The sequence below is a fragment of the Anomaloglossus baeobatrachus genome, chromosome 2 (assembly GCF_048569485.1).
Source record: "Anomaloglossus baeobatrachus isolate aAnoBae1 chromosome 2, aAnoBae1.hap1, whole genome shotgun sequence".
Taxonomy (NCBI): domain Eukaryota; kingdom Metazoa; phylum Chordata; class Amphibia; order Anura; family Aromobatidae; genus Anomaloglossus; species Anomaloglossus baeobatrachus.
The window spans coordinates 112,909,651-112,934,095 of NC_134354.1; the positions used below are offsets into that span (position 1 = coordinate 112,909,651).

The following is a 24,445-nucleotide window of genomic DNA, read 5'->3' on the forward strand; positions in this document are numbered from 1 at the left end:
GCATGTGGCCGATTGTACCATGATAATTTTATGTAGTCACAGGGGCTAGTATTATTCCATGGGTAGTGAGGTTGAGTATTTTTTATGTGCACTGATGTTAGAATATACACTATGGCACCAATTCATCAAAGTGTTTTTGGCCGACATCTAATGTAAAACTATTGGATAACTCACACATTTTTTGTGCATCCTGAGGTTTTCACACCAGTTTTGGCTAGCTTTCCCAAAATGGGCTGAGTTGGTTACGGACAGGGTCACAACAGGAGCGTGACACCACAGCTCGCCTAATTCATGACAAGCTGCGTCACACCACTTTTCAGAACCCCTGAGGCTTGCACTTATTAATGAGTCAGGAGTGTCTGACTCCAGCAAGTCACCTCATAAACACTGGAGTGAGCAATGCGAGTCTGGATTAATCGGAATATTAACCTATAAAAGAATGAAACACCTAAGAATAACAATGTTACATAAATCGGTCCTGGGATACATACAACATTAAAGGGAACCTGTCACCAGATTTGGCGACTATAAGCTGCGGCCACTGCAGAGGGGATTAGTGCAAATAGCACTTTGCACTTTGTATATACAGTCCTGGGCTTGTCTTATACTAGTCATTCTATATTGTATTTAATTCACAAAGGTTTTATATAGCACTTTGCACATTTTATTTATTTTTTTTGGGTCAGTGCAGAATCTATACTTTGCGATTTTTTTTTTTTTTAATTTTTTTTTTTATTGTTTTTTTTGCACATATATTCTGACTGAAGAGGAGATTAGTGCAATTTTTATATTACAAATAGTTTATTGGTATAATACAATATAATTTAATATTTACTGACTGCTATTTATAATGTTACTATATTAATATACCAATTTCATTATCTTGATATTATTGGATAATTTTCCTTTTTTGTCACTTGACACTTTATCAATTTTTATTAATTTTGAATGGTATATTATATATGGTACATTATTAATGGTATATTATTAATTGTAATCATTTTGGTCTATCCGATCCTTATACTGTACCTGTTATACCACAATTTTATGCTTTATTAATTTTTAATGATTATTTAATATGCGTTAATAAAAATATCTATATTTTGGCCATATACGTTGTTCTTGTGTTGTTGTTTGCTATTAGTTCATGGCCTGTTATTTGATTACTAAAGGGTATTCCTTGTTGACTAATTTTTCTAATGAAGTCCGTAATGTTCCTTCATTGCTTCCTCCCTACTAAACAACCGCAAAGATAGCAAAAGTTGTCGGGTGAATTACAACACCCCCTTGTAGCCATTTCAATCACGTTGTTATCTAAGGCCGGAGTCACACTTGCGAGTGCCTCGCATGTAACTCGCGCGAGTCTCTCATTTCATCACCCGGCACGGCCGTACACTCACCGGACAGGAGCGTCTCAGCTGCATAAAGATACATGCAACCGACCCGCTCCAGTCAGGAGAGTGTGAGGCCGTGCCGGGTGATGAAATGAGAGACTCGCGCGAGTTACACGCAAGGCACTCGCAAGTGTGACTCCGGCCTAAGGGTACTATCATACTTGCGTTAATTACCTTCAGTCACAATCCGCCCTTTTGGAAAACAGTGGAATCCGTTAACGGATTCCGCTGTTTCCCATAGACTTGTATGGATGACGGATTGTGCCAAACGTACCTGCGTTGCTTCTGCTGGACAATGCTGCGTTGCTTCCGCCAGGCGGAAGGAATGCAGGATGTAACGTTTTTTGAGCAGTGTAATCCTTTATTTTTTCACTGCGCATGCTCATCATTTTTTTTTTTTTTTTTTTAAATCGCAAACTTTATTTTGTCTCTCGGTGGCCGAACGACCAGCTTTTGAGAGCGATCAGCTGATCACCCAGCGGCCGGGTGATCAGCTGATCGTTCACAATAGTCTGCCGCCGGTAAAACTGTAAAGAAGAAAAAAAAAGCTTTCCGTTATTTTGTACGATCCGTTGCATCTGTTGTGCCATTATATGCAATGCATCTATTGCATCCGTCACACAACGCAATGCAACGGATGCCGTTCAACACAAGTGTGAAACTAGCCTAAGGAATAAGGTTTCAGCTTGTGGAGAGTGACATGCCAGTATGAGGAGACTTAAATGCCTTGCATATTTCTCTGGGAAATTAAATATGCAAATTGCCTCTTTAGAGAGGAAAAGGACTTGAACGAGCCTTGCCATATGACTTAGGATATACGCCAAACCAGAATCTCAATTTGCAGACATGGTGTTGGAAACAGGAGCTTAATCCACTACAACCATTAAATTAAATTTTGTGGAAAAAACCTGTACATGATGGAATTTTTACTGAGTCCAGAGATTGAAAATATAATGTACAGACCAAAGGTTGGACACACCTTCTCATTCAAAGCGTTTTCTTTATTTTCATGACTCTGAAAATTGTAGGTTCACATTGAAGGCATCAAAACTATGAATTAACACATGTGGAATGAAATACTTAACAAAAAAGTGTCAAACAACTGAAATTATGTATTATATTCTAAGTTCTTCAAATTAGCCACCTTTTGCTTTCATTACTGCTTTGCACACTCTTAGCATTTGTGACGCCCTGGGCAAGCCAGGGGTCACAGGTCACAACACCACCACACCCCACACCCCAGGTAGGCACATCACAGCTAAACTACAAATCCTTGTTGCCTTCCTCCAGAGGCTGATGGTTCACACCAGGGGGTGGGCCAGGCGGTTGGCTCCGCCCACCAAGGAGGACACAGCTCTGGAGGCGGGAGAAACCAGGCAGTTGAGTTTAGGAGGAGGAAGTGGAAGGAGTGGAAGATTAGCCCAGGCAGGGCTCGAGTAAAGAACAGTTAGGGGAGTGAAGAGGTAAACAGCTAAGTGAAAGTGAAGGAAAGAAAAGTGAAAAGGAGAAAAGCAAGTGAGGTGACAAGAAGGAAGGAAAGCCTGAAGGGTCCAGCTTTGTGGAGGGCCAGATCAGCAAGGTCAGCGACGGCGGTGACTGTCTGGAGGGGGACCGTTTGGAAGTTCCTGGAAGGACCCCGTTGGCTGTGTGCCCGGTGGTCTGGAGCAGTGTTCCGAAGGACAGTCAGCACCAGGGCAGGGGCCTCTCGGACCCCGGCAAGGCTAGGAGTCGCCAAATTTGCTGAATCCGTCAGTGAAGGGGACGTAGATCCCCCAACAACCAAGTCCCGATTGAAGGCAACAGCCCAACTCGAATCGGAGAGACACCGCCACCGCCACGGCACCAGTTTCTCAGGGCCAGCGCCTGCGGGCAAAGTGTAGGGCTCCTCCGGCCCAGATTGAAGCCGGGGAGCGGGTAACCGGAGGGAATCCACCGCTACCACAAGTCAACCATAGGTGCAAGGAAGAGGGACATCACCGTCACCTACCGGGAGTGCAGGTGCAGCCGTCTGTGGGACCGTCCTACCAGCCGTTTGGTTTACCGTAAAACTGTGTCCACGTCTCAGGCTGAGTGAGTACCACAGTGCCGCAAGGCACAACGCTGCCCCCGCGTCCCTGCGTCCACCAGGCCCCGCACCTCACCAACCTTCACCGGGCCCCGGGATCACCAACCCCTGCCCACGGAGGGGCAACACAACACCTGGCTGCTCCGCATCACCATCCCCGGGATCCCCGTATTGAGCAGCGGTGGTGCAATCACCACAACCGTGGGTGGCGTCACGGACAATAATCATCCCCACACCCAACAACCCCCTTTCACTCACGGGCGAGGAGTGCCGCTCGAGAAACCCCCGGGATCCGGCCTACGGCTCGAGCCACCACTGAGCAGCGGCCGCCGGACCCGAGCAGAAGGGGGTGAGCGTAGTGTGCCGACACCCTCCTCCCCGCCCGCGACAACTTGGCGTCACGAACAGGATCTTACCGCTCTGCCGTCTGGTAGAGGTGCGCCTTGTTACCGCCGGAGGCATCCGGCAGAAAAATTTCAGAAGCCGCCATCTTTGGCGCGAAAAGTTCCCGCTCGAGCGTCTTCTCGAGCAGTAGAGGCGCGAAGGCCAAAACTCCGCCCCGAGAGAGGAGGGGCCGGAAAGAGCTAAGGGGGACGCGATGGCGGCTGTACGCATGTAGCTGCAGCTATAAAAGCAGGGACGCCAGGACTCTGCAGCGATATTGGGTTCCTGGAAGACCTCGTTATCAAGATGCAAAACCCTGCTCACAACGAGGAAGCCCCCGCGCCCGGCACGGCGACGTGGTTGAAGGACCGGACTGTCCCGCTGAGTAATCGTCTGCAGGCCCATATGCAACTCCTCCTGGAGGAGTGGGAGACCGACATGGCGGATGTGGTGGCTGCTATGTGGAGACGCGAGGCAGAAGAGGATTTGGAGGAGCGGGTAAGCGACCCACGCCCCTGTATTCCTGAGGGATCGGCCGTTGGAGCTGAGGGGCCCGGCCGGCTTCCGCTCACCCTGCCTCTCTCCCTGCTACCCGTAGTAGCTGCTGCCGCCCCGCCATTAGGCCCGCTACCTGCTCAACCGGTAGCGATACCCTGCCCGGCCGCTCCGGCGGACCAGCCGTCTGCAGACATCCGGGACGTCCCTGAAGTATACCAGGGGGAACCGCTGGAACCGCGACCCCTTAACAGCATGGTGCCAGAGGTCCCAATAGAGACTGTGCCAGACCCTGAGCCCGAGACCGTGGCCTGGATGAAGGCCCGGGTGATGCAATTCCACCAGCGTCAGCAGGATCAGATCTTCCGGATGATGGAGCAGTGGACCAACGAGGTGGAGGAGCTGCTTACAACTGCCCCGAGGTACGGAGTGGGAATGGATGTAGCAGAGTCGACTGGTGACCCACGTCCCTATGTCCTACCAGGACCGGCCGCTGCGGCTGAGGGGCCCGGCCTAGTCTCGGCCTATGCATCACCCTTGCCGTTACTTATGAGGCGCCTTAATGTCAGCTAGCCTAATCTGCTGCTCCGCGCTACCGCAGAAGGGGCTGAAGTGCTGGATGTTGGAGGCCAGGAGGCTGCGACAGCTGGCGGCAACCCGCCTGACGCAGGAACACGAGATGACGACTCCGGCCCTAGTCCCGGGTCTGCTGCTGAGTTTGAAGAGGCAAGTGAGCGTTCCCGCTATGTAAGAGACCCCGTGGTTGTCCATACCCCGCGTGCCGGTGGAAATGGGTACCGGGTGCCCCTGTCACCGCAGGCATGTCAGTGCATGTTTGATGTGCCGGTGGCAGAGGACGGGTCCGCCTCAGCAGAAAAGTACGAGTAGGGCGGTGGATGCCCGCTGCAGCAGTCCCCGTTGGGACCACCTGTTGTGTGTTTGTTTAAAAGTTGAAAATGAAAAATGATTGATCCAAGAAGAAGTTACTTGATTGTCTGTAGTGATTGAACCGGCCGGAGCCGGCACCGTTGTCCCCGTGGGGACCGTTTAAAAGTTGCATAAGGGACTCCTTATGGACAAGCCCGTGAACTTGCAGGGCAACCACAAACGTTAGTGGCTTGTAAATAAGTTGTTTACCGTTACCGGGTTCCGCAATGCCGCCTCCAGAGAGGCAGGTTGGAGGGAGGGCCCTCAGCAGAGCAGGCTGGGGCCCAGCCACCAAAGGAACCGGTGGCTACCCTCTGGAGGGGAAGGACAGATCCCGCTCGGGTAACTTGTGCTGGACTGTGGGTCAAGGGGTGCTGCCTGGGTTTTAGGGGCAGCATCAGGGCCAGGTTGCTTGGGTGGGAGAGAGCGGAAACCGTAACCGTAAACCGTTTGCAACGTTAAAAGAAATGTGCCTCCCGTTTTGGGGAGAGTTATTATTAAAAATGTAAATATGTTAATTTCAAATGTTATCTTTTTCAGAAAAATAAAACCGGTGTAGGACGGCAGCCCGCGGACGGTCTGCATTTTGCTAAGGGGGAATGTGACGACCTGGGCAAGCCAGGGGTCACAGGTCACAACACCACCACACCCCACACCCCAGGTAGGCACATCACAGCTAAACTACAAATCCTTGTTGCCTTCCTCCAGAGGCTGATGGTTCACACCAGGGGGTGGGCCAGGCGGTTGGCTCCGCCCACCAAGGAGGACACAGCTCTGGAGGCGGGAGAAACCAGGCAGTTGAGTTTAGGAGGAGGAAGTGGAAGGAGTGGAAGATTAGCCCAGGCAGGGCTCGAGTAAAGAACAGTTAGGGGCGTGAAGAGGTAAACAGCTAAGTGAAAGTGAAGAAAAGAAAAGTGAAAAGGAGAAAAGCAAGTGAGGTGACAAGAAGGAAGGAAAGCCTGAAGGGTCCAGCTTTGTGGAGGGCCAGATCAGCAAGGTCAGCGACGGCGGTGACTGTCTGGAGGGGGACCGTTTGGAAGTTCCTGGAAGGACCCCGTTGGCTGTGTGCCCGGTGGTCTAGAGCAGTGTTCCGAAGGACAGTCAGCGCCAGGGCAGGGGCCTCTCGGACCCCGGCAAGGCTAGGAGTCGCCAAATTTGCCGAATCCGTCAGTGAAGGGGACGTAGATCCCCCAACAACCAAGTCCCGATTGAAGGCAACAGCCCAACCTGAATCGGAGAGACACCGCCACCGCCACGGCACCAGTTTCTCAGGGCCAGCGCCTGCGGGCAAAGTGTAGGGCTCCTCCGGCCCAGATTGAAGCCGGGGAGCGGGTAACCGGAGGGAATCCACCGCTACCACAAGTCAACCATAGGTGCAAGGAAGAGGGACATCACCGTCACCTACCGGGAGTGCAGGTGCAGCCGTCTGTGGGACCGTCCTACCAGCCGTTTGGTTTACCGTAAAACTGTGTCCACGTCTCAGGCTGAGTGAGTACCACAGTGCCGCAAGGCACAACGCTGCCCCCGCGTCCCTGCGTCCACCAGGCCCCGCACCTCACCAACCTTCACCGGGCCCCGGGATCACCAACCCCTGCCCACGGAGGGGCAACACAACACCTGGCTGCTCCGCATCACCATCCCCGGGATCCCCGTATTGAGCAGCGGTGGTGCAATCACCACAACCGTGGGTGGCGTCACGGACAATAATCATCCCCACACCCAACAACCCCCTTTCACTCACGGGCGAGGAGTGCCGCTCGAGAAACCCCCGGGATCCGGCCTACGGCTCGAGCCACCACTGAGCAGCGGCCGCCGGACCCGAGCAGAAGGGGGTGAGCGTAGTGTGCCGACACCCTCCTCCCCGCCCGCGACACATTCTCTTGATGAGCTTCAAGAGGTAGTCACCGGAAATGGTTTTCCAACAGTCTTGAAGGAGTTCCCAGAGATGCTTAGCACTTGTTGGCCCTTTTGCCTTTACTCTGCGGTTCAGCTCACCCCAAACCATCTCGATTGGGTTCAGGTCTGGTGATTGTGGAGGTCAGGTCATCTGGTGTAGCACCCTAACACTCTCCTTCTTAGTCAAATAGCTCTTACACAGCCTGGAGGTGTGTTTGGGGTCATTGTCCTGTTGAAACATAAATGATGGTCCAACTAAACGCAAACCGGATGGAATAGCACGCCACTGCAAGATGCTGTGGTAGCCATGCTGGTTCAGTATGCCTTCAATTTTTAATAAATCCCCACCAGTGTCACCAGCAAAGCACCCCCACACCATCACACCTCCACCTCCATGCTTCACGGTGGGAACCAGGCATGTAGAGTCCATCCGTTCACCTTTTCTACAAAGACACCGTGGTTGGATTCAAAGATGTCAAATTTGGACTCCTCAGACCAAAGCACAGATTTCCACTGGTCTAATGTCCAGTCATTGTGCTTTTTAGCCCAAACAAGTCTCTTCTGCTTGTTGCCTGTCCTTAGCAGTGGTTTCCTAGCAGCTATTTTAACATAAAGGCCTGCTGCACAAAGTCTCCTCTTAACAGTCGCTCTAGAGATGAGGTGTGTCCAAACTTTTGGTCTGTACTGTGTGTAGATATAGATATATATATGTATTCGGACCTGTGGAAGCACCTGCTACGGTGCGAAACGGCCGTCGTCCGGCGCCCCTGCACTCCCCCCTCCCTGGTTACATTGTAACAATGCCGCAGATTGTGCAATAAAGTTGCCGTTAATATTCACCAGTGAGTTGCCGCCATTCCTTCTCATCCGAAGCTCATATAGATATATATAATTTGTCCTAGGTTGCCTCCCCTGGTTACTGCGGTCGTCCACATGTCTGCTGATCAACAGATATGTGCACCTGTCGTCCCCTTAGATGGCGCTATCTAAGTCTGACGGCACAATCTAATGCCACAATTGGCAATCACAGGGCGCCAGTCGGTTGACCTGGCAGTGCGGGGTCAGATCATGACCCCTGTTGCTACCATAACATGCTTCTTGTGAGTGCCGGCAGTATCACAGCCTTTTTCCTGATCAGAGCTGAAGGAGAAGCGTTAAGAGACTGCAGTCATAAAGACCCCTAGGGGGACTAGTAAAATCAGTAACAAAAAAGTTTTCAAAAATATTATTTTATTATTATTATTATTATTATTATTATTATTATATTATTAAAAAAACTTAAAAGTTCAAATTACAGCCCTTTTGCCACATTGTGAATAAAAAAAATACACATATTTGGTATTGCTGCGTTCAGAAATGCCCGATCTATCAAAACATAAAATCAATTAATCTGATCGGTAAACGGCGCAACGGAAAAAAAAATTCCAAATGCCAAAATTACGTTTTTTTGGTCGCAGCAACATTGCATTAAAAGGCAATAACAGGCAATCAAAACATTGCATCTATGCAAAAATGGTATATTTAAAAACGCAGCTCAAAATGCAAAAGCTAAACCATCACTGAGCCCCAGATCCCGAAAAATGAGAACGCTACGTGGGACAGAAAAAGAAAACTTTTTTTTTTTTATACCAAATTTTGAATTTTTTTCATCACTTACAGTAAACAGAAGTAAAGCTACACATGTTTGGTATTTATGAACTCGTATGAATTTATGACTTTATATGCCGACTTTGGAAATCATAACACCTGGTCAGTTTTACCATATAGTGAATATAGTAAATAAAAAAACTCAAAAAAACAATCGTGCAGTTGCACTTTGATTGCAATTTCACCGCACTTGGAATTGTTTTCCCGTTTTCCAGTACACTATATGGGAAAACTAATGGTTTCATTCAAAAGTACAACTCGTCCTGCAAAAACAACAAGTCCCATATGGCAATATTGATGGGAAAATAAAAAACATTATGGAAGAAGAGGAGGAAAAGAACGAAAATGAAAAATCGCCTGGGGGTAAAGGGGTTAAATAATTTTACCCTTCCAGACCTGTGTGATCATAGACCAGGTAGGTATGCATCGGAGCTGGAGCTGTGGGTTTCAATGAAGATGAGTATAACTTTTTTTTACTAACCGGTCAGCCCATTGAAAAGTACATTGGCTCTCACCAGGGCGGTCGTACTGCTCATTACTGCACCTCTCTTTTGTATTATGTTTATCATCTATTATTTTTTTTAAAATCTATTATTTATCATCTATATTTATTATTATTATTATTATTATTATTAAATGAATACATTATTTATTATTATCTGCAATGTTTGAGAGCGATCATGTAACTTTCCAAAAATGTCACTTTTTTTAGTTTTAGTGATAAATAGAACAATTTTTTTTATAATTTCAAAAATAAGGCCGAGTTTTTTCCACCATGGTGTATAAGGTAGGTCTCCTCTACTGGAGAACCTCCTTACATTGGGACTAGAGCGTGGTGTTCCCTTTCCTGCTGTAGGTAAATACTCTGCACTGATGGATACAAGGCTCTCGTGAATATATGTAGAATTTACATTACCGGTGTAAAGTGACGGAGAGGGGCAGTCATGGGCGAGGGTCTTGGCAGACCTCAACCTACCCCGCCACAGTACAGACACGGGGGGCAGAGTGGAGGAGGTATTATGTGGTGAGGAGGTGGTACCTGCTGACTGCTGCACTTCAGTTTCTTCAGCCAGCATCTCCAGCTCCCGTGCACTTCCATGGGCCTTGTGCCCCGCTTGGTCAGGAAGGAGAGAGACAACTGGTAACATTTGCTTCACTTTACTGAGTAACTTGCAGGCAGACAGTTTCAAATGGTTCACACCAGACTTGTCATCATCATTATCTTTCAGGTACATTAACTCCGATATCCGGCTCTGCTTTGCAGGGACGGCCGTAATGGGGCGACTTAACCGCCCGCTTCGGACCCACTCCCCCAGCATGGTGGTGGGACGTTCAGCTCAGCTAACGGACAGATGGACCCACTTGCCCTCATGCCCCAACTGCTTTCCCACAGGTACCAGCAGATAACGCCTCAGGTAGTAGAAGCACCCCAATTTCTCCTTATGTCTCCATGACACTCTGAACTTATGTCCTGCTGCAATAGAGCCTCTTCTGACAACTTTGCTCTTCTCTCTTTCTTTCTCTTGCTGTTCTTGTAGCAGGGACCAGGGGATGGAAAAGGTTTGGGCTTCTTCACTCCTTAAATCCTTTCCCTGTCACCGCCACCCTTCAATACTCCACTCTGCTTCTTCTGTCCCTCCTGTACTTCTCTCTTGATCTGCATTCTTTCACAGCCTGTAAGGCCAGTTTCAGACCGTCCGTGTATAATCAGGTACCAGTCACACGCATGGTTATGGTCACACGTGTGTCATTTGTGTGTCATACGTGTGTCACACGTGTGACATCCGTGTTTGCATACGTGTGACAGGTACCGGAGAAAACACGGGTCTGTGAAATAAAAAGATTTTTCATATTTACCTGTTTTCTTCGGCTCTGCTGCCTCCCGCTCATGACCGCCGCTCATTATATTCATCGATTATTCACCGCACTCGGGACCTGGAAGTCAGAGCAGCGCCGGGTACAGCACCGCCGAGGACAGCACCGCGGGGACAGGTGAGTATTCTGCCAGCACAGTGACATCCAGGAAGTCATCGGAGATCCCAATGAACTCTGATGACATCCTGATGACCTTGTGAAACCCGCGCTACAGCTTCACAGGTTCATCAGAATTCATTGGGAACTGTGAGTCCCTGATGCTGTCCCCGCGATGATCCAGCTTCCAGGTTCTCACTACACACACACACACACACACAACACACACACACACACACACACACACACACACACACTGCTAGTAAGGAAAAAGAAATACCAGCTCACTGTTTTGTAGGAGATTCCTGTTTTCGCCATAACGGTGCACGGAATTAAAGTAGCAAGACCTTACTACAGCCAGAATCAAAGAAGGAAAATATCCAGCATCCAGTTCCAGAATTCTTTAAAAAACTTAAATTTTATTCCAAAATCATTAAAATTACATGTTCCTTGTTTATGATAAAAAACATATGACATATCACTATAAAGGAGAGAACAGGAAGTGAGGAAACAATCCAATCCGATTCTGTATAGTGTTGCTCAGACTAAGGACGCACATGTCCGAAACACGTATCCAACAAGACACTGCCATGATGCGTTTTTTATCATAAACAAAGAACATGTAATTTTAACGATTTTGGAATAAAATTTAAGTTTTTTTAAAGAATTCTGGAACTGGATGCTGGATATTTTTCTCCTTTGACACACACACTGCTGTATACTCACGCAGCGATGTGGTCCCCGGCACTGAAGTCTCCAGCGCTGCTCCTGCTTCCAGCTCCTCCGTGCACTGAATATTCAGTGAGTATAATGAGCGGGGGTCAGGAGTGGGAGGCAGCAGATCCAGAGATAGCATCGCTGGAGAGAGGTAAATATAGAAAATCTTTTTATTAAAAAGACCCATGTTTTCTCCGGTACGTGTCACACAGATCACATCAGTGTGTGATCCGTTTGACACCCGTGCTGCCGGAGGAAAAAGGGACATGCCTCCGTGTGAATGTGCGGGGCCATGAGAGGTCACACGGTTCATGTGAAAACACGGATGTGTGAGTAACAGCAAATAATAACATGGGTACGTGTGGTATCCGTTTTAAAAACGGATGTCACACGTACTTGAAACACGGACGTCTGAAAACCAGCCTAACAGGAAGTTCCTTCTCCTATATATCTTCCTGTGCTGAAGAGCTCTCTGAGGGACTCGGGACCCATGACCTCTTTTGGTAGCCGGCCGTACTACTTAGGGAAAGGTACATTAATGCAGACAGTTTGCAAAAATCCAATACAATGCAATTCCATCATTTACCAGAAGAGAAGTATGGGCGGAGGGCACTGGTCACTCTATTACACTGGTACATGAATAAAGGTAATGCATAGCACTTATTTATTGCTACGCCTCTGGAATTTTCCACTTGTCGTATTTTTCAGACTTTGTGTCTTTCTCTTTGTCATGGTCTTCTTTTCTCTGAATATCGCATGATTCAGGACTTTTTCCCGTAGTTCTTCAAATCCCAGAACTTTAAAAATGAAAAATTTAAAAACACAATCATTAATTTAGATGATAACCAATAATGTCCTTCCCAACGTCTTTCTTATTTAGGTAATATAATCCTCAGCAGTCATCATACATTCTGGCGCTTATACTCTTCATATTTATCCATTTTTATTCACTTTTTACATAGGGATACTCAATACACTTAAAGGGTTATTCCTATCTCCAGGATCCTAATCCAAAATGTAGTAGGTGTAATAATAATATTAGCAAATACCTCCAATTAGAAATGTAGTATAGATCTCCTGATGTAGCCTTGTCTCTTACCTCATGTGCAGGGCATTGCAGATTAGGTATCCATGGTTACTTCCACTCATATTGTAACAGTTAGTTGCTCGTGGTCATAACCATGGATACCTAAGCTTCAATGCCCTGCACATAAGGTAAAAGACATGGCTATATCGGGAGGACTATACTACGTTCCTAATTGGAGGCATTTGCTAATATTATTATTTCACCTACTACATATTGGGATAGGATCTTGGAGATGGGAATACCCCTTGTCTTGGATATTACTTAAAAAATATTATTGCCATTAACAAAAGGTTTAGATAGCCATTGTTCTGGATTCTTCAGCTCATAGCTATCTAACCCTTTTGTTAATGGCAATAATATTTTTTCAGTGATACCTAAGTTTGTCGGATGGCTTAACTATAAAGCCAACTTCATACATCCGAGTTCCATAGTCTGTACACGGACCATGATGTCTGGAATGCAGATTTTTTTGGCCTGAAGTTATCAGCCTCCTATAGGCCTATGAAGCTAATGCGTTAAGATCAGGGTATTGGTCCGGACATTGTGGTCCATACACAGACTGTGAAATGCAGATGTGTGAATCAGGACTGATATGGAGAAGAAAACTACAAGACTCCACCAGCACCACCCATCCCCGAGGAGAACAAAGAGTGCAGCTCAGAAAATCACACAAAAATAGGTTTAATAAAACTGTGAGCCTGAATACCCTCCACTCAATGGTATCAGTCCAAGTAACACAAAGGTACCACAAAAATGGCTGAACAGTAAAATTTAACCTTTACTCAAATCTGCATTTAAAACACTAAATCCACAACACTGAGAAGGTGCGTGGGATTGATGATACGGGACATGCGTTTATCCAGTATCATGGAGTCACACATCAACCGGTTTTGTAGGTGGCATCCCACACACTCTCAGCTCCCCCCGGATACCTGTTTAGATACCTGTTTGTCTGCCTCGTTGTGGTTTCATTGTTTTTAATGCAGATTTAAATAAATGTTAAAGGAAAAGCTTTTTTTGGAACGCTGCAAGAAATAAGAACCATGGTCGCATTGTGTGAACCCTCTCGAAAAAGGTGCATTTAACATGAGGCTCTTTAAGGCAAAACTGCATTTATACTGGCAACATTTGGTAATACAGGTCTCAGCAGGGGATTTTTATGCAGGTAAAACACATTCATTTTCCAAGCTTCATCTGCAAAAACCATCATGGCTGAAAACCGCATGCAAAACAATCAATATCCACGTAAGCCCTTTACTGATGTGGTTTTGACCACACACTCAAAATCATCTGCGGTAAATATATCTGTGCCGCCCCCGTGCCAGCAGCCGGCGCTGCTCGGGTCCGGGACTTCAGGGGTGGTGGCTCAAAGGTCTCCGGACCCAGGGGTCTCGCGGACATGCCGAATAAAAAGGGGGGCGTAGATGTACGGGCTAGGCCGTAATAAGTTTGTGACGCTACCCACAGTGTGTGGTGAGGTGGGACACCACCGCTGCTGTTACGGGGCGCCCAGGGGAGATGTTGTGCAGCAAGTTGTTAACCCCTCCGCGGGTAGAGATGGTGGCCCCGGGACCTGGTGGCTTGGAGCAGGGGCTGTCGACTGCAGGGGATGTTGGTATATTCACTGTTAGTAAAACACACAAGTCTCTGGTAAACCAAGGTGATGGTGGCCGGTGCCGCGGCCGGTCGCGTTCGGGTCCCCCACCTGGCTGGTGGTTTCTATCCTTTTCCTGCACTGCTTTGTGTAAGGTGGTCTCTTTCCTAGTGTGAAACTCAGGAATCCGCTCCCGGCTGGATGTGGCCTAAGGAGCCGTGCCTGCAGACACTGGCCCGTGGGATCTATGGGCCCTGGCGGTGGGCTGTTGTCTTCTATGAGATGAGGGACTTTGGGTGGGACAGGACCTCTAGTCCTGGCCTCAATCGGTTAATTAACCAGTTCCAGTTGGTTCTGGTCCTGGCTTCAGGGTCCGAGTACCCCCCTTTGTGCTCCGGTTTCCGGGTCGGTTCCCCATGTCTGTACCGGCGGGCTACAACCCTGTCCCGGTCCACCTCGGTTCCACCGAGCCATCTTCCCGTCTCCTGCTCATGGAGACCACCGTCTGCCTCCTAGCCAGAGGCACCAGGGCTCCTACCCTGGTACCGTTCAACTTGAACTCTCCTGCTTGAGCTACAGTTAGCTCCAGCCCACACTCCTCTCCAAACTGAACTCTCAAGCTTCACTGTTTGTTTTCCCGCCCCGGGCTGTCTAGACCCCTAGGTGGGCATGTCCCAACTGCCTGGTCACGCCCACTGGTGTGTCTATCTTTCCCTAAGGGGGGTGACTAGGGTTTTCTGGTTGGCTATGTGTTTCCTAGTGAGGGAAGGTGTAATGCGGGGGCCTAACTGTGACTACCTGGTTTTGCCAGGGCGTCACATATCCATAAACAAATTGATCCCTTAGGCTATGTTCACACAGGGCTTTTTTGGTAAGTTTTTGCTGTGTTTTTTACCTGCAGATTTGCCTTAGTTTTATGCAAATCCATGCTAATAAAAAGCTGCTTTTTACAGTCCCAGCAAAGTCTGAGATTTCTGAAATCTCATGCACACACACAAACACATCAGGTTTTTTTCCTGACTGTTTTGTCAAATACCTGCGTTTTTGGTCAGGTTTTTAAAGAATGAGCATGTCAATTCTTTGCTCTGCAGATTTGCTGCGTTTTTTCATTGATACAACCCATTTTGTAGACAAAAAGCAGCAAATCCGCACCAAATCTGCAGCAAAAACGCCACTAAAAAAAACGCATGAAAAACGCACCAAAAAGGCAGATGACTCAAAGGAGATTTCCTGCCACAAGATCAGGTTTTGGTCAGGAAAAAACTTACCAAAAAAAGCCCTGTGTGAACATAGCCTTACTGCATTTCTAAGTTGATTGCTCTGTCGTTATTGTGTAGGCAATACCCCAAAGCAGCTGTCTGTGGATGGATACCTGGCCTTGGTATTTCACTTGTCATATCTTTAAACTCGTCAAGAGCTCGATATTGACTGAAAGGGCCACTTAATGTGGTTATGGTGGTCTCCTAAAAAGAGCCACTGCTTGGCTAGGCCCTTCCCGGAGGGATATCTGGCTATTATCTATGTCTAGACTCCTAACAGAGGCTCCACAAGCCTTTTTGATTTGCTTACTTCCCAGGGGGCAATGCACCTAGGATTTCACTGTGTTGAGCGCCCTCACTGGCTGCCAGCAGTGTTTTCTCTGGCTGGTCTCCCCGAGATCAGTGATTGTTTTGTTATTGTGTAGATAACAGGTCAATGCCCAGGTTTTTGCTCTCCTCAAGTATAGCTAGTGTAATTAGTGATAATTTAGGACCCCCTAGGGCAGTATTGTAGAGTACATGTGGTCAAACTGCGGTAACCAAATTTGGACTAAGACTAGAGGCCACGTCTTACTAAGCAACATCGCTAGCAACATCGCTGCTGAGGCACAACTTTTGTGATGCAGCAGCGATGTTGCTAGTGATGTTGCTGTGTGTGACATCCACCAACAACCTGGCCCCTGCTGTGAGGTCGCTGGTTGTTGCTGAATGACCTGGACCATTTTTTAGTTGTTGCTCTCCCGCTGTGAAGCGCACATCGCTGTCTGTGACAGCGACAGAGCAACAACTGAATGTGCAGTGAGCAGGAGCCGGCTTCTGTGGAGGCTGGTAACCAATGTAAATATCGGGTAACCAAGAAGCCGTTTCCTTGGTCACCCGATATTTACCTTCGTTACCAGCGTCCGCCGCTCTCACTGTCAGTGCCGGCTCCTGCTCTCTGCACACATAGCCAGACTACACATTGGGTAATTAACCCGATGTGTACTCTGGCTAGGAGTGCAGGGAGCCAGCGCTAAGCGGTGTGCGTTGGTAACTAAGGTAAATATCGGGTTGGTTACAGCACAGGCGCTGCTTAAGGTGCTAGTTTTAGTTTAAAAGGCCATAATCTGGTGACAGATTCCCTTTAATGTTAAAGCACCACTCCAGAGTTTTTCGGGGAGGGATTTCAGCACTATCAAATGTAAGTCCCATGCCCTGGTCTTATATTTACACTCCTTTGGCTTCATCCTTTATTGGCACCCCTCCAGCCCTTTGGTGCCATCTTATGCCCGTAACTTCCAAGTGGCCGGAAGTAAGCAGTTACATCCCAAGCGCTCAATACAAGTCTATGAGAGGCAGAATGAGGCCAGAACTAGGCTCTCATAGACTTGTATTGACACACTATGAAGAAAAAGATATGGATCGCACATCCCAAAAAATACAATGATCTAAAGCCGCTAGGCAAAAAATTAAATAGAACATGAGGTTCTTTGTTACCATTCTGATCAGATTGCATTAAGCCCACTGCCACATCACAGCGAACCTCTGAGTGGGTCCCTATTCTTAACCTTGTAGTGCGGCACTGTGCATTAACCACTGCTGCAGCGACAAAGCACCAGCAGGGCAGGTGACCTGGTGCCTCACAGCACCCATGCTGCAAGGCAAAGCCCCCAAGGCTCCAGACCGCCCCGCCCCACTGACACTACACCACCACAACAATTTTTTGGGATGTGCGATCCATGTCTTTTTCTTCATAGTGTGTTATACAACATTCTATCCCCCTCTGTTTTTTGCTTGGATCTGCACTCCCCCCATTTGGCACAGGTGATTTTAGTCAGCAGGAGACTGCAAGAGGGGTCAGCTTTTTTTGCTCCCAGTTAACACATGGGGGGTGAGTGCGCAGCTCCTCTCACTGTGTGCTGGTGCTATGTGGTGGCCGCTGTTGTGGTGGTTTTGTGTCACTGGGGCCTGGAGCCATGGGGGCTTCGCCTTGCAGCATGGGCGCTGTGAGGCACCATGCTGCCCAGCCAGAGCACTGACCTAAACCCAATTGAGCATCTCTGGCGAGACCTGAAAATGGCTGTCCACCAATGTTCACCATCCAACCTGATGGAACTGGAGAGGATCTGCAAGTAAGAATGGCAGAGGATCCCCAAATCCAGGTATGAAAAACTTGTTGCATCATTTCCAAGAAGACTCATGGCTGTACTAGTTCAAAAAGGTGCTTCTACTCGATAATGAGCAAAGGGTCTGAATACTTATGAAAAAGAAGAAAAAATATCCAGCTTCTGGAATAATAGTAAAACTGCTGCAATTTTATTTTGGACGTGAAAAATGACACAATGGGCTTGACAAAGAACGCGGGCAGCGTTCGAAACGCGTAGCCTTATGCCACATATGGGCTCCCTATTTTTGTCATTGTGTCATTTTTCACATCCAAAATAAAATTGCAGCAGTTTTACTATTATTCCGGAAGCTGGATATTTTTTCTTCTTTTTCATTGGACCCTTGCACTGTCAGAGTGTATCCGTGCATGCCGGACTTTGCCCCAGTAGAGCTGGATCACCTGGTTTCCTCCTCTGAATACTTATGACCATGTGATATTTCAGTTTCTCTTATTTAATAAATTTGGAAAAATTTCTATATGTCTGGGTTTTTTCCTGTCAAGATGGGGTGCAAAGTGTACATTAATGAGAAAAAGATGAACTTTTTTGAATTTACCAAATGGCTACAATGAAACAAAGAGTGAAAAATTTAAAGGGGTCTGAATACTTTCCGTACCCACTGTAATCTTTACATTGCTTATAATGAAATACAGAGAACTCACCGGAATCATCAGTGGGTCTGATCGTTTTTGGCATAGATGGTAAAGAAATCTTTTTGTGACCCACAGCACAAGACACTTTAGATGCAATCAAAGCGGGGCTAATAGAGGTAGATGAAAGACTCTCCCCAACCATGTTCCCTAATGCACAATAATTGAGAATCTGTATTAGGTTGTCCATTTTCATTTCGAGAATTTCTAAGAAAAACAGAAAAATAAATTTAAGTCACACTTTTTTATAATTAAAATAAGATGACGTTTCTAGTGCTACAAACTCAACATCCATCAGACGACCCTGACGAACGCCAACACTGAAATGTGCGTTGGGGTGGATGCCACCCAGGAACGGGAGTCTCCAACTTCTCTATTACGTTGAAGTAAGTACAGCCCTAATTTTTTTATTTTATTTCTGCCACTAGCATTTTATACAAAACAATTCTCATAGTAACAGCTTTAGTTATGAGCACCAAATCTGCCATGGTAAGGCAAGGCGGTGCCAGCACTACTCATCATGACAGTAAATTACAAGAGGACAAGAGTAAAGTGAAAAAAATACATATGCTTTATTATGACGTACACAACACAGAGTAATTAAAATGGTGGTACACAACCATAAAACAAGGAGGGACTGATAGCCAAAATCCAAGTATGACGAAGAGGGCAGCCACCTACAGTGTGTCAATCTGTAGAATATACTATTGTGAAGAGTTAGGGGCTGTCACAGAAATAGTTCAGGGTTTTGAGGCAAATAAGTGGTAAAGAGCTAGGACACTGGGAGGGGGGTGGCACAAGCCGTAAATCCCCTGTAAAAACTCCAAAGGAGGGGGACAAATTTTAGTGGAGCCCAGCCTGAGGTCACAAAATCGTAGTACAATTGTGAGGAGAGAACCAGACAGAAAAAGTACATATAATACTATCCTCGCGTTTAGCGGGGTCAAGCTTTCTCAAGGTGGGGAGCCAGAGTGATCACTCTGGCTCCCCACCTTGAGAAAGCTTGACCCCGCGAAACGCGCGTCAGATGGAGATCCTGGGCGCTATTCAGGGCCTACACTGAGCTTTTGGACACTGTTTGGGCTGGCTGAATTTGGAGCATTATCCTGAATATCTCACTGCACTAGCACTTTAGGTAAGAGACCGAGGATAGTATTATATGTACTTTTTCTGTCTGGTTCTCTCCTCACAATTGTACTACGATTTTGTGACCTCAGGCTGGGCTCCACTAAAATTTGTCCCCCTCCTTTGGAGTTTTTACAGGGGATTTACGGCTTGTGCCGCCCCCCTCCCAGTGTCCTAGCTCTTTACCACTTATTTGCCTCAAAACCCTGAACTATTTCTGTGACAGCCCCTAACTCTTCACAATAGTATATTCTACAGATTGACACACTGTAGGTGGCTGCCCTCTTCGTCATACTTGGATTTTGGCTCTCAGTCCCTCCTTGTTTTATAGTTGTGTACCACCATTTTAATTACTCTGTGTTGTGTACGTCATAATAAAGCATATGTATTTTTTGCACTTTACTCTTGTCCTCTTGTAATTTACTAGCATTTTATATAGCACACTTCTGCACCTAGATGTTGTGTGGTATATACCTATTTGAAAGATATAACCTTATATTTTGCCATTGTGGTTTCCCATATGTAATGGAATTATACTTGACCTGGGATGTGAGACTCAAATTTAATGTCATTTGTACTATTCTGACTGTGGTCCCCTTTGTCATTTTTCTACATCTATTTTTTGCCTTTCTGATTAATTGTGTTTTACATTTGTTTTATTACACTGGGCTTTATTGGTTGCGTTGGTTTTCTTTTTTTTCACTTTAATGGTTAGTACCGATTTTCTGGTTTTGTTTGCCATTGTAAGGGGATGCAGGGGTAAGGAGACACACACAGCACTGCTTACACTGAGTGTCTGCATGTAAACGTCGCCATCTGCTGATCAAAGTCAGTAAAACTCGGGTAGGCAGGAAGAAGAGGAACTAAAGAACAAAAGTAAACGTTCCCTAGGAAGCAGATAAGAGGAGACACCAGGTCAGGTGACATTAGTGGCGCAGTTACTAAATATAAAAGCCTGTGATGGCAGAGAATGGGCAGAGTTGGCGCCTGAACCTGTACCAGGGCTGATGTCTGAATAGCGGAGCTTACAACCAGAAAAAGACGGAATACCGAGTCCTCAAGAAGACCAATTCCTGAAGAATATCCCAATAACGAGTAAGCTGGGTCGTTTTTTCCTGTCTAGACGTATGGTATTTGGTAGGGACTGGGCCGTGCTTCAGTGAATGGAGGTGGTTGGTGTACTCAGTGAGAGAAGTTCCCCTTAAATTGGCCTTGTGGCCTAGCGGGTCGGGGTGTAACTCCCGTTGTGGCCTTCATATTATTTTGTACATTTCTTAGGAAGTTAGTGACAGTGATAGAAAAAGGGGTAAGGCCGCGTCGTTAGTGACGCACATCCGGTCTCGTTTGACATATCGTAGTGTGTAACACAAATGAGCGACTGTGAACAAGCAAAAATACTCACCTTATCGTTGCTCGTTGACACGTCGCTCATTTTCAAAAAATCGAACGTCTTTCTGTGCTCCGGTTGTTCATCATTCCCGAGGCAGCACACATCGCTCCGTGTGACACCCCGGGAACGATGAACTGCAGCTTACCTGCGGCCGCCGGCAATGCGGAAGGAAGGAGGTGGGTGGGATGTTTACGTCCCGCTCATCTCCGCCCCTCCGCTTCTATTGTCCGGCCGCTGTGTGACGTCGCTGTGACGCCAAACGTCCCTCCCCCTTCAGGAAGAGGATGTTCGCCGCCCACAGCAAGGTCATTCTGGAGGTAAGTGCGTGTGACGGGGGTTACTGACTTTGTGCGACCCGGGCAACAAATTTCTCGTATCACACAAACTATGGGGGCGGGTGCGATCGCACATGCGAACGCACGATAAATTGATATGTGTAAAGCAGGCTTAAGGCTATGTTCACATAAAGATGCAGCGTTTTTGTCTCAAAAAATGCACCCGTGGCAAAAACGCATCCAAAGAACGCATTTGATTTTGACACGTTTTTACCGCATTTTGCCCACTGCATTTGCATTTTTAAGTCAAATCTATTGACTGGGAGGGCTCAAAAATGCTGGCGAAAATGCAGAAAGAATTGATATGCTGCATCTTCAAAAACACACCCAAAAGATGATGCACTCTGTGGACAGCAAAATAGAAATCTCATAGACTTTGGGGGAAGGAAATGCATGAATTTTGGTGCATCTTTGTGACCTCAAAAATGCACCAAAAATGCAGTAAAAGGTGCAGTGTGTGAACATAGCCTGAAGGGCACATTACACGCTACGATATATCAAACGATATGTCGTCGGGGTCACGTCGTTAGTGACGCACATCCGGCGCCGTTTGACATATCGTAGCATGTGACAGCTACGAGCATCTGTTAACGAGCAAAAATACTCACCTTATCATTGCTCGTTGACACGTCGCTCATTTTCTAAAAATCGCACGTCCTTCTGCGCGCCGGTTGTTCATCGTTCCCGGGGCAGCACACATCGCTCCGTGTGACACCCCGGGAACGGTGAACTGCAGCTTACCTGCGTCCCGCCAGCAATGCGGAAGGAAAGAGGTAGGCGGGATGTTTACGTCCCGCTCATCTCCACCCCCTCCGCTACTATTGGCCGGCCGCTGTATGACGTCGCTGTGACGCCGAACGTCCCTCCCCCTTCAGGAAGTGGATGTTCGCCGTCCACAGCGAGGTCGTTTGGAAGGTAAGTGAGTGTGACGGGGGTTTACGACTTTGTGCGACATGGGCAACAAATTGCCCGTGCCGCACAAACTATGGGGGCGGGTGCGTTCGCACGAGAAATTGATACGTTTAAAGTAGGCTTTACAGTGACGCTTCCTTGACAGAGAGAACAGGATTTATACAATGTTGACAATACTGGTTATTTAATGATAGCAGTGATAATATTGTGTTTATAACTTGTATATCAGCATTGACGAATTTCGTGTAATATAATCTGCTTTAATTTTCACCATTGGTACCATTCCCTGACCGCAGACTCAATGTACTTGTGTGTTACTTGTGTAAAATAAATATTTGTTGTTTAAGTTACCACTGAGTTATTTTTTTCTGAGCTGTTGCATCTTCAAATCCTGTTTACACAGTCCACGTACATAGTGTGTATCCTTACAGTTCACTGCGTAATAGCAGGATTATTTTTTATATACTTATCTTTTTATACTAGAACACAGTATATACCGTATGTTTTTTGTGTCTTCATTCTTGCTAATATCTTCTAGATCTTGTAGTCTAGGTTCCCTTAGGGTATGTGTGCACCTAACCATTTTTTGTGGCATTAAAAATGCTGCATTTCTGGCTGCTAAAAATGCACAAAAACGCATCCACGGCAAAAACGCATGCGTTTTTACCGCGTTTTTAGCTGTGTTTTGCTGCATTTTTATGCGTTTTTTTTATCAATGAACAATGCCATTAAAGATTGGTGAAGAAAAAAAAAAATCTGATGTAATTTCCTTCTTTAATCTGTTCGCCTTTATTTTCCACTAGTGTATGCAGGAGAGAACAGCTGCAGAACTACAAGGCTCAGCATGCTCCATCCAGGACTGTATGCTGTAGGGTGAGGCAGGGGGAGTAGAACTACAAGGCTCAGCATACTCCATCCACTAGTGTATGCAGGAGAGGTACAGCAGCTGCAGAACTACAAGGCTCAGTATTCTCCATCCAGGACTGTATGCAGGAGTTTTTTGCCCAAAAATGTGAAAAAAAAAAAAATGATGTGGGCTTCGCCATATTTTTGTATGCTACTGGTACGGCTGCCCTCAACCCCCAGCTGGCTAGTTGTAGCCTGCTGGGAACTAAAAATATAGGGAAGCCTTTTTTTTTTATTATTTCATGAATAAAAAAAAAACGACGTGGACTTCGCCCAATTTTTGTGTCCAGCCAGATGCAACTAAGCAGCTGGGGATTGGAATCCACAGCGCAGGGTGCCCAAGCTTTCTGGGCACCCCTGTTTTGAATTGCAGTTCGCAGCTGCCCCAGAAATTGGCACTTTCATAGAAGCGCCATCTTCTGGCGCTGTATCCAACTCTTCCAGTGGCCCTGGTGCTGGGTGGCTCGCTGGGTAATAAGGAATTATTACCCAGGGATAATTAGGGCTAGCTGTGTATTATCAACTGGCCCTAAGCCCAAAATTCATGGTATCACGCCAATATTAGACATGGCCACCATGAATTTCTAGTAAAGCTAAAAAAAAAACACACAGAAAAATATTTTTATTAGAAATAAAACACAACACAATTAGTGACTTCATCTTTATTGAACTCAAGAACCCCCCCTCCGCCGTAGTCCTGGGTCGAGGGTCACGCGATGTCCAATCCGGATCCAATATCATCTGATCGGTTTGCTGGAAGGCAAAGCGATCAGATGATGTTTCAGGTTCAAGGACCTGAATCACATGACACATCAGCTGATTATATAAACTGCTTTTATGCAATCAGCTGATGCATCAGTAGAAAAAAAAAATACACACTTCTGTGCAGACTCCCGTCTGATCACTCCAGGACCCGCCAGTAATCAGCTGATGCGGTCACCTGACAGCATCAGCTGATCGTTTAAACCGGCCGGTCTTAAGGTCTTATTACCATAGTAGAGAACCTTCCCATCTATGGCCGGCTCACCTACGTGTGCAGCACTGTACATAACTTAAAGTGAGACTTATAATTCAACAAATCCTTTATAATCTTTCACTTTCTGGAGTGAGGGATGTGTTAATTGTATACTGCACAACACTTACTGAAATACTGTAATTTGTCCTGACATGTGAGTTTCTCAAACCCAAGCGTCGTCTTGATTGATGATGTGTCACATCCCAGATTCTTCACCAAATCCTCAGCTGCCGATGTTATTAGTAGAAGTTCTCCTCTCATTTGCCAATATTTATTTTTATATTTATCTGTTGTTTCGGAAATTTTCTGCAGTTTTTCCTGTAAAAATTTTGCAGAAGGAATAAAGATTAGAGTCAGTGTATCAATGGAAATGATCTTCCTAAATAGTCACAATTGTCAGAATTTTAGAACAGTGTAAAAAGCTTATTAAACATATACTGTAGACAAATGACACATATAATTCACACACAAAAAAAGCAGCAAAACGCAGCAGAACCTGCTTTTTGTAAGCATCTTCTTTACTGACAAGAGA

The 24,445-nt window shown here is 46.6% G+C and overlaps 1 protein-coding gene across 3 annotated transcripts in view; it reads right to left on the bottom strand.

The window, feature by feature from the left end:
- Positions 1–11,788: 11,788 nt before the first annotated feature.
- The window catches only part of LOC142284546 (coiled-coil domain-containing protein 63-like), a 38,299-nt gene continuing 25,642 nt past the window's right edge, over positions 11,789–24,445 (bottom strand). For all 3 annotated transcript variants that reach the window (XM_075333204.1, XM_075333203.1, XM_075333202.1), the window contains exons 9-11: positions 24,042–24,231; positions 18,243–18,437; positions 11,789–12,293 (exon numbers count right to left, since the gene is read on the bottom strand). In XM_075333204.1, coding sequence (XP_075189319.1) covers positions 12,157–12,293; positions 18,243–18,437; positions 24,042–24,231 — 522 coding nt within the window. In that variant the 3' untranslated portion in view covers positions 11,789–12,156. The remainder of the gene's footprint in view (positions 12,294–18,242; positions 18,438–24,041; positions 24,232–24,445) is intronic.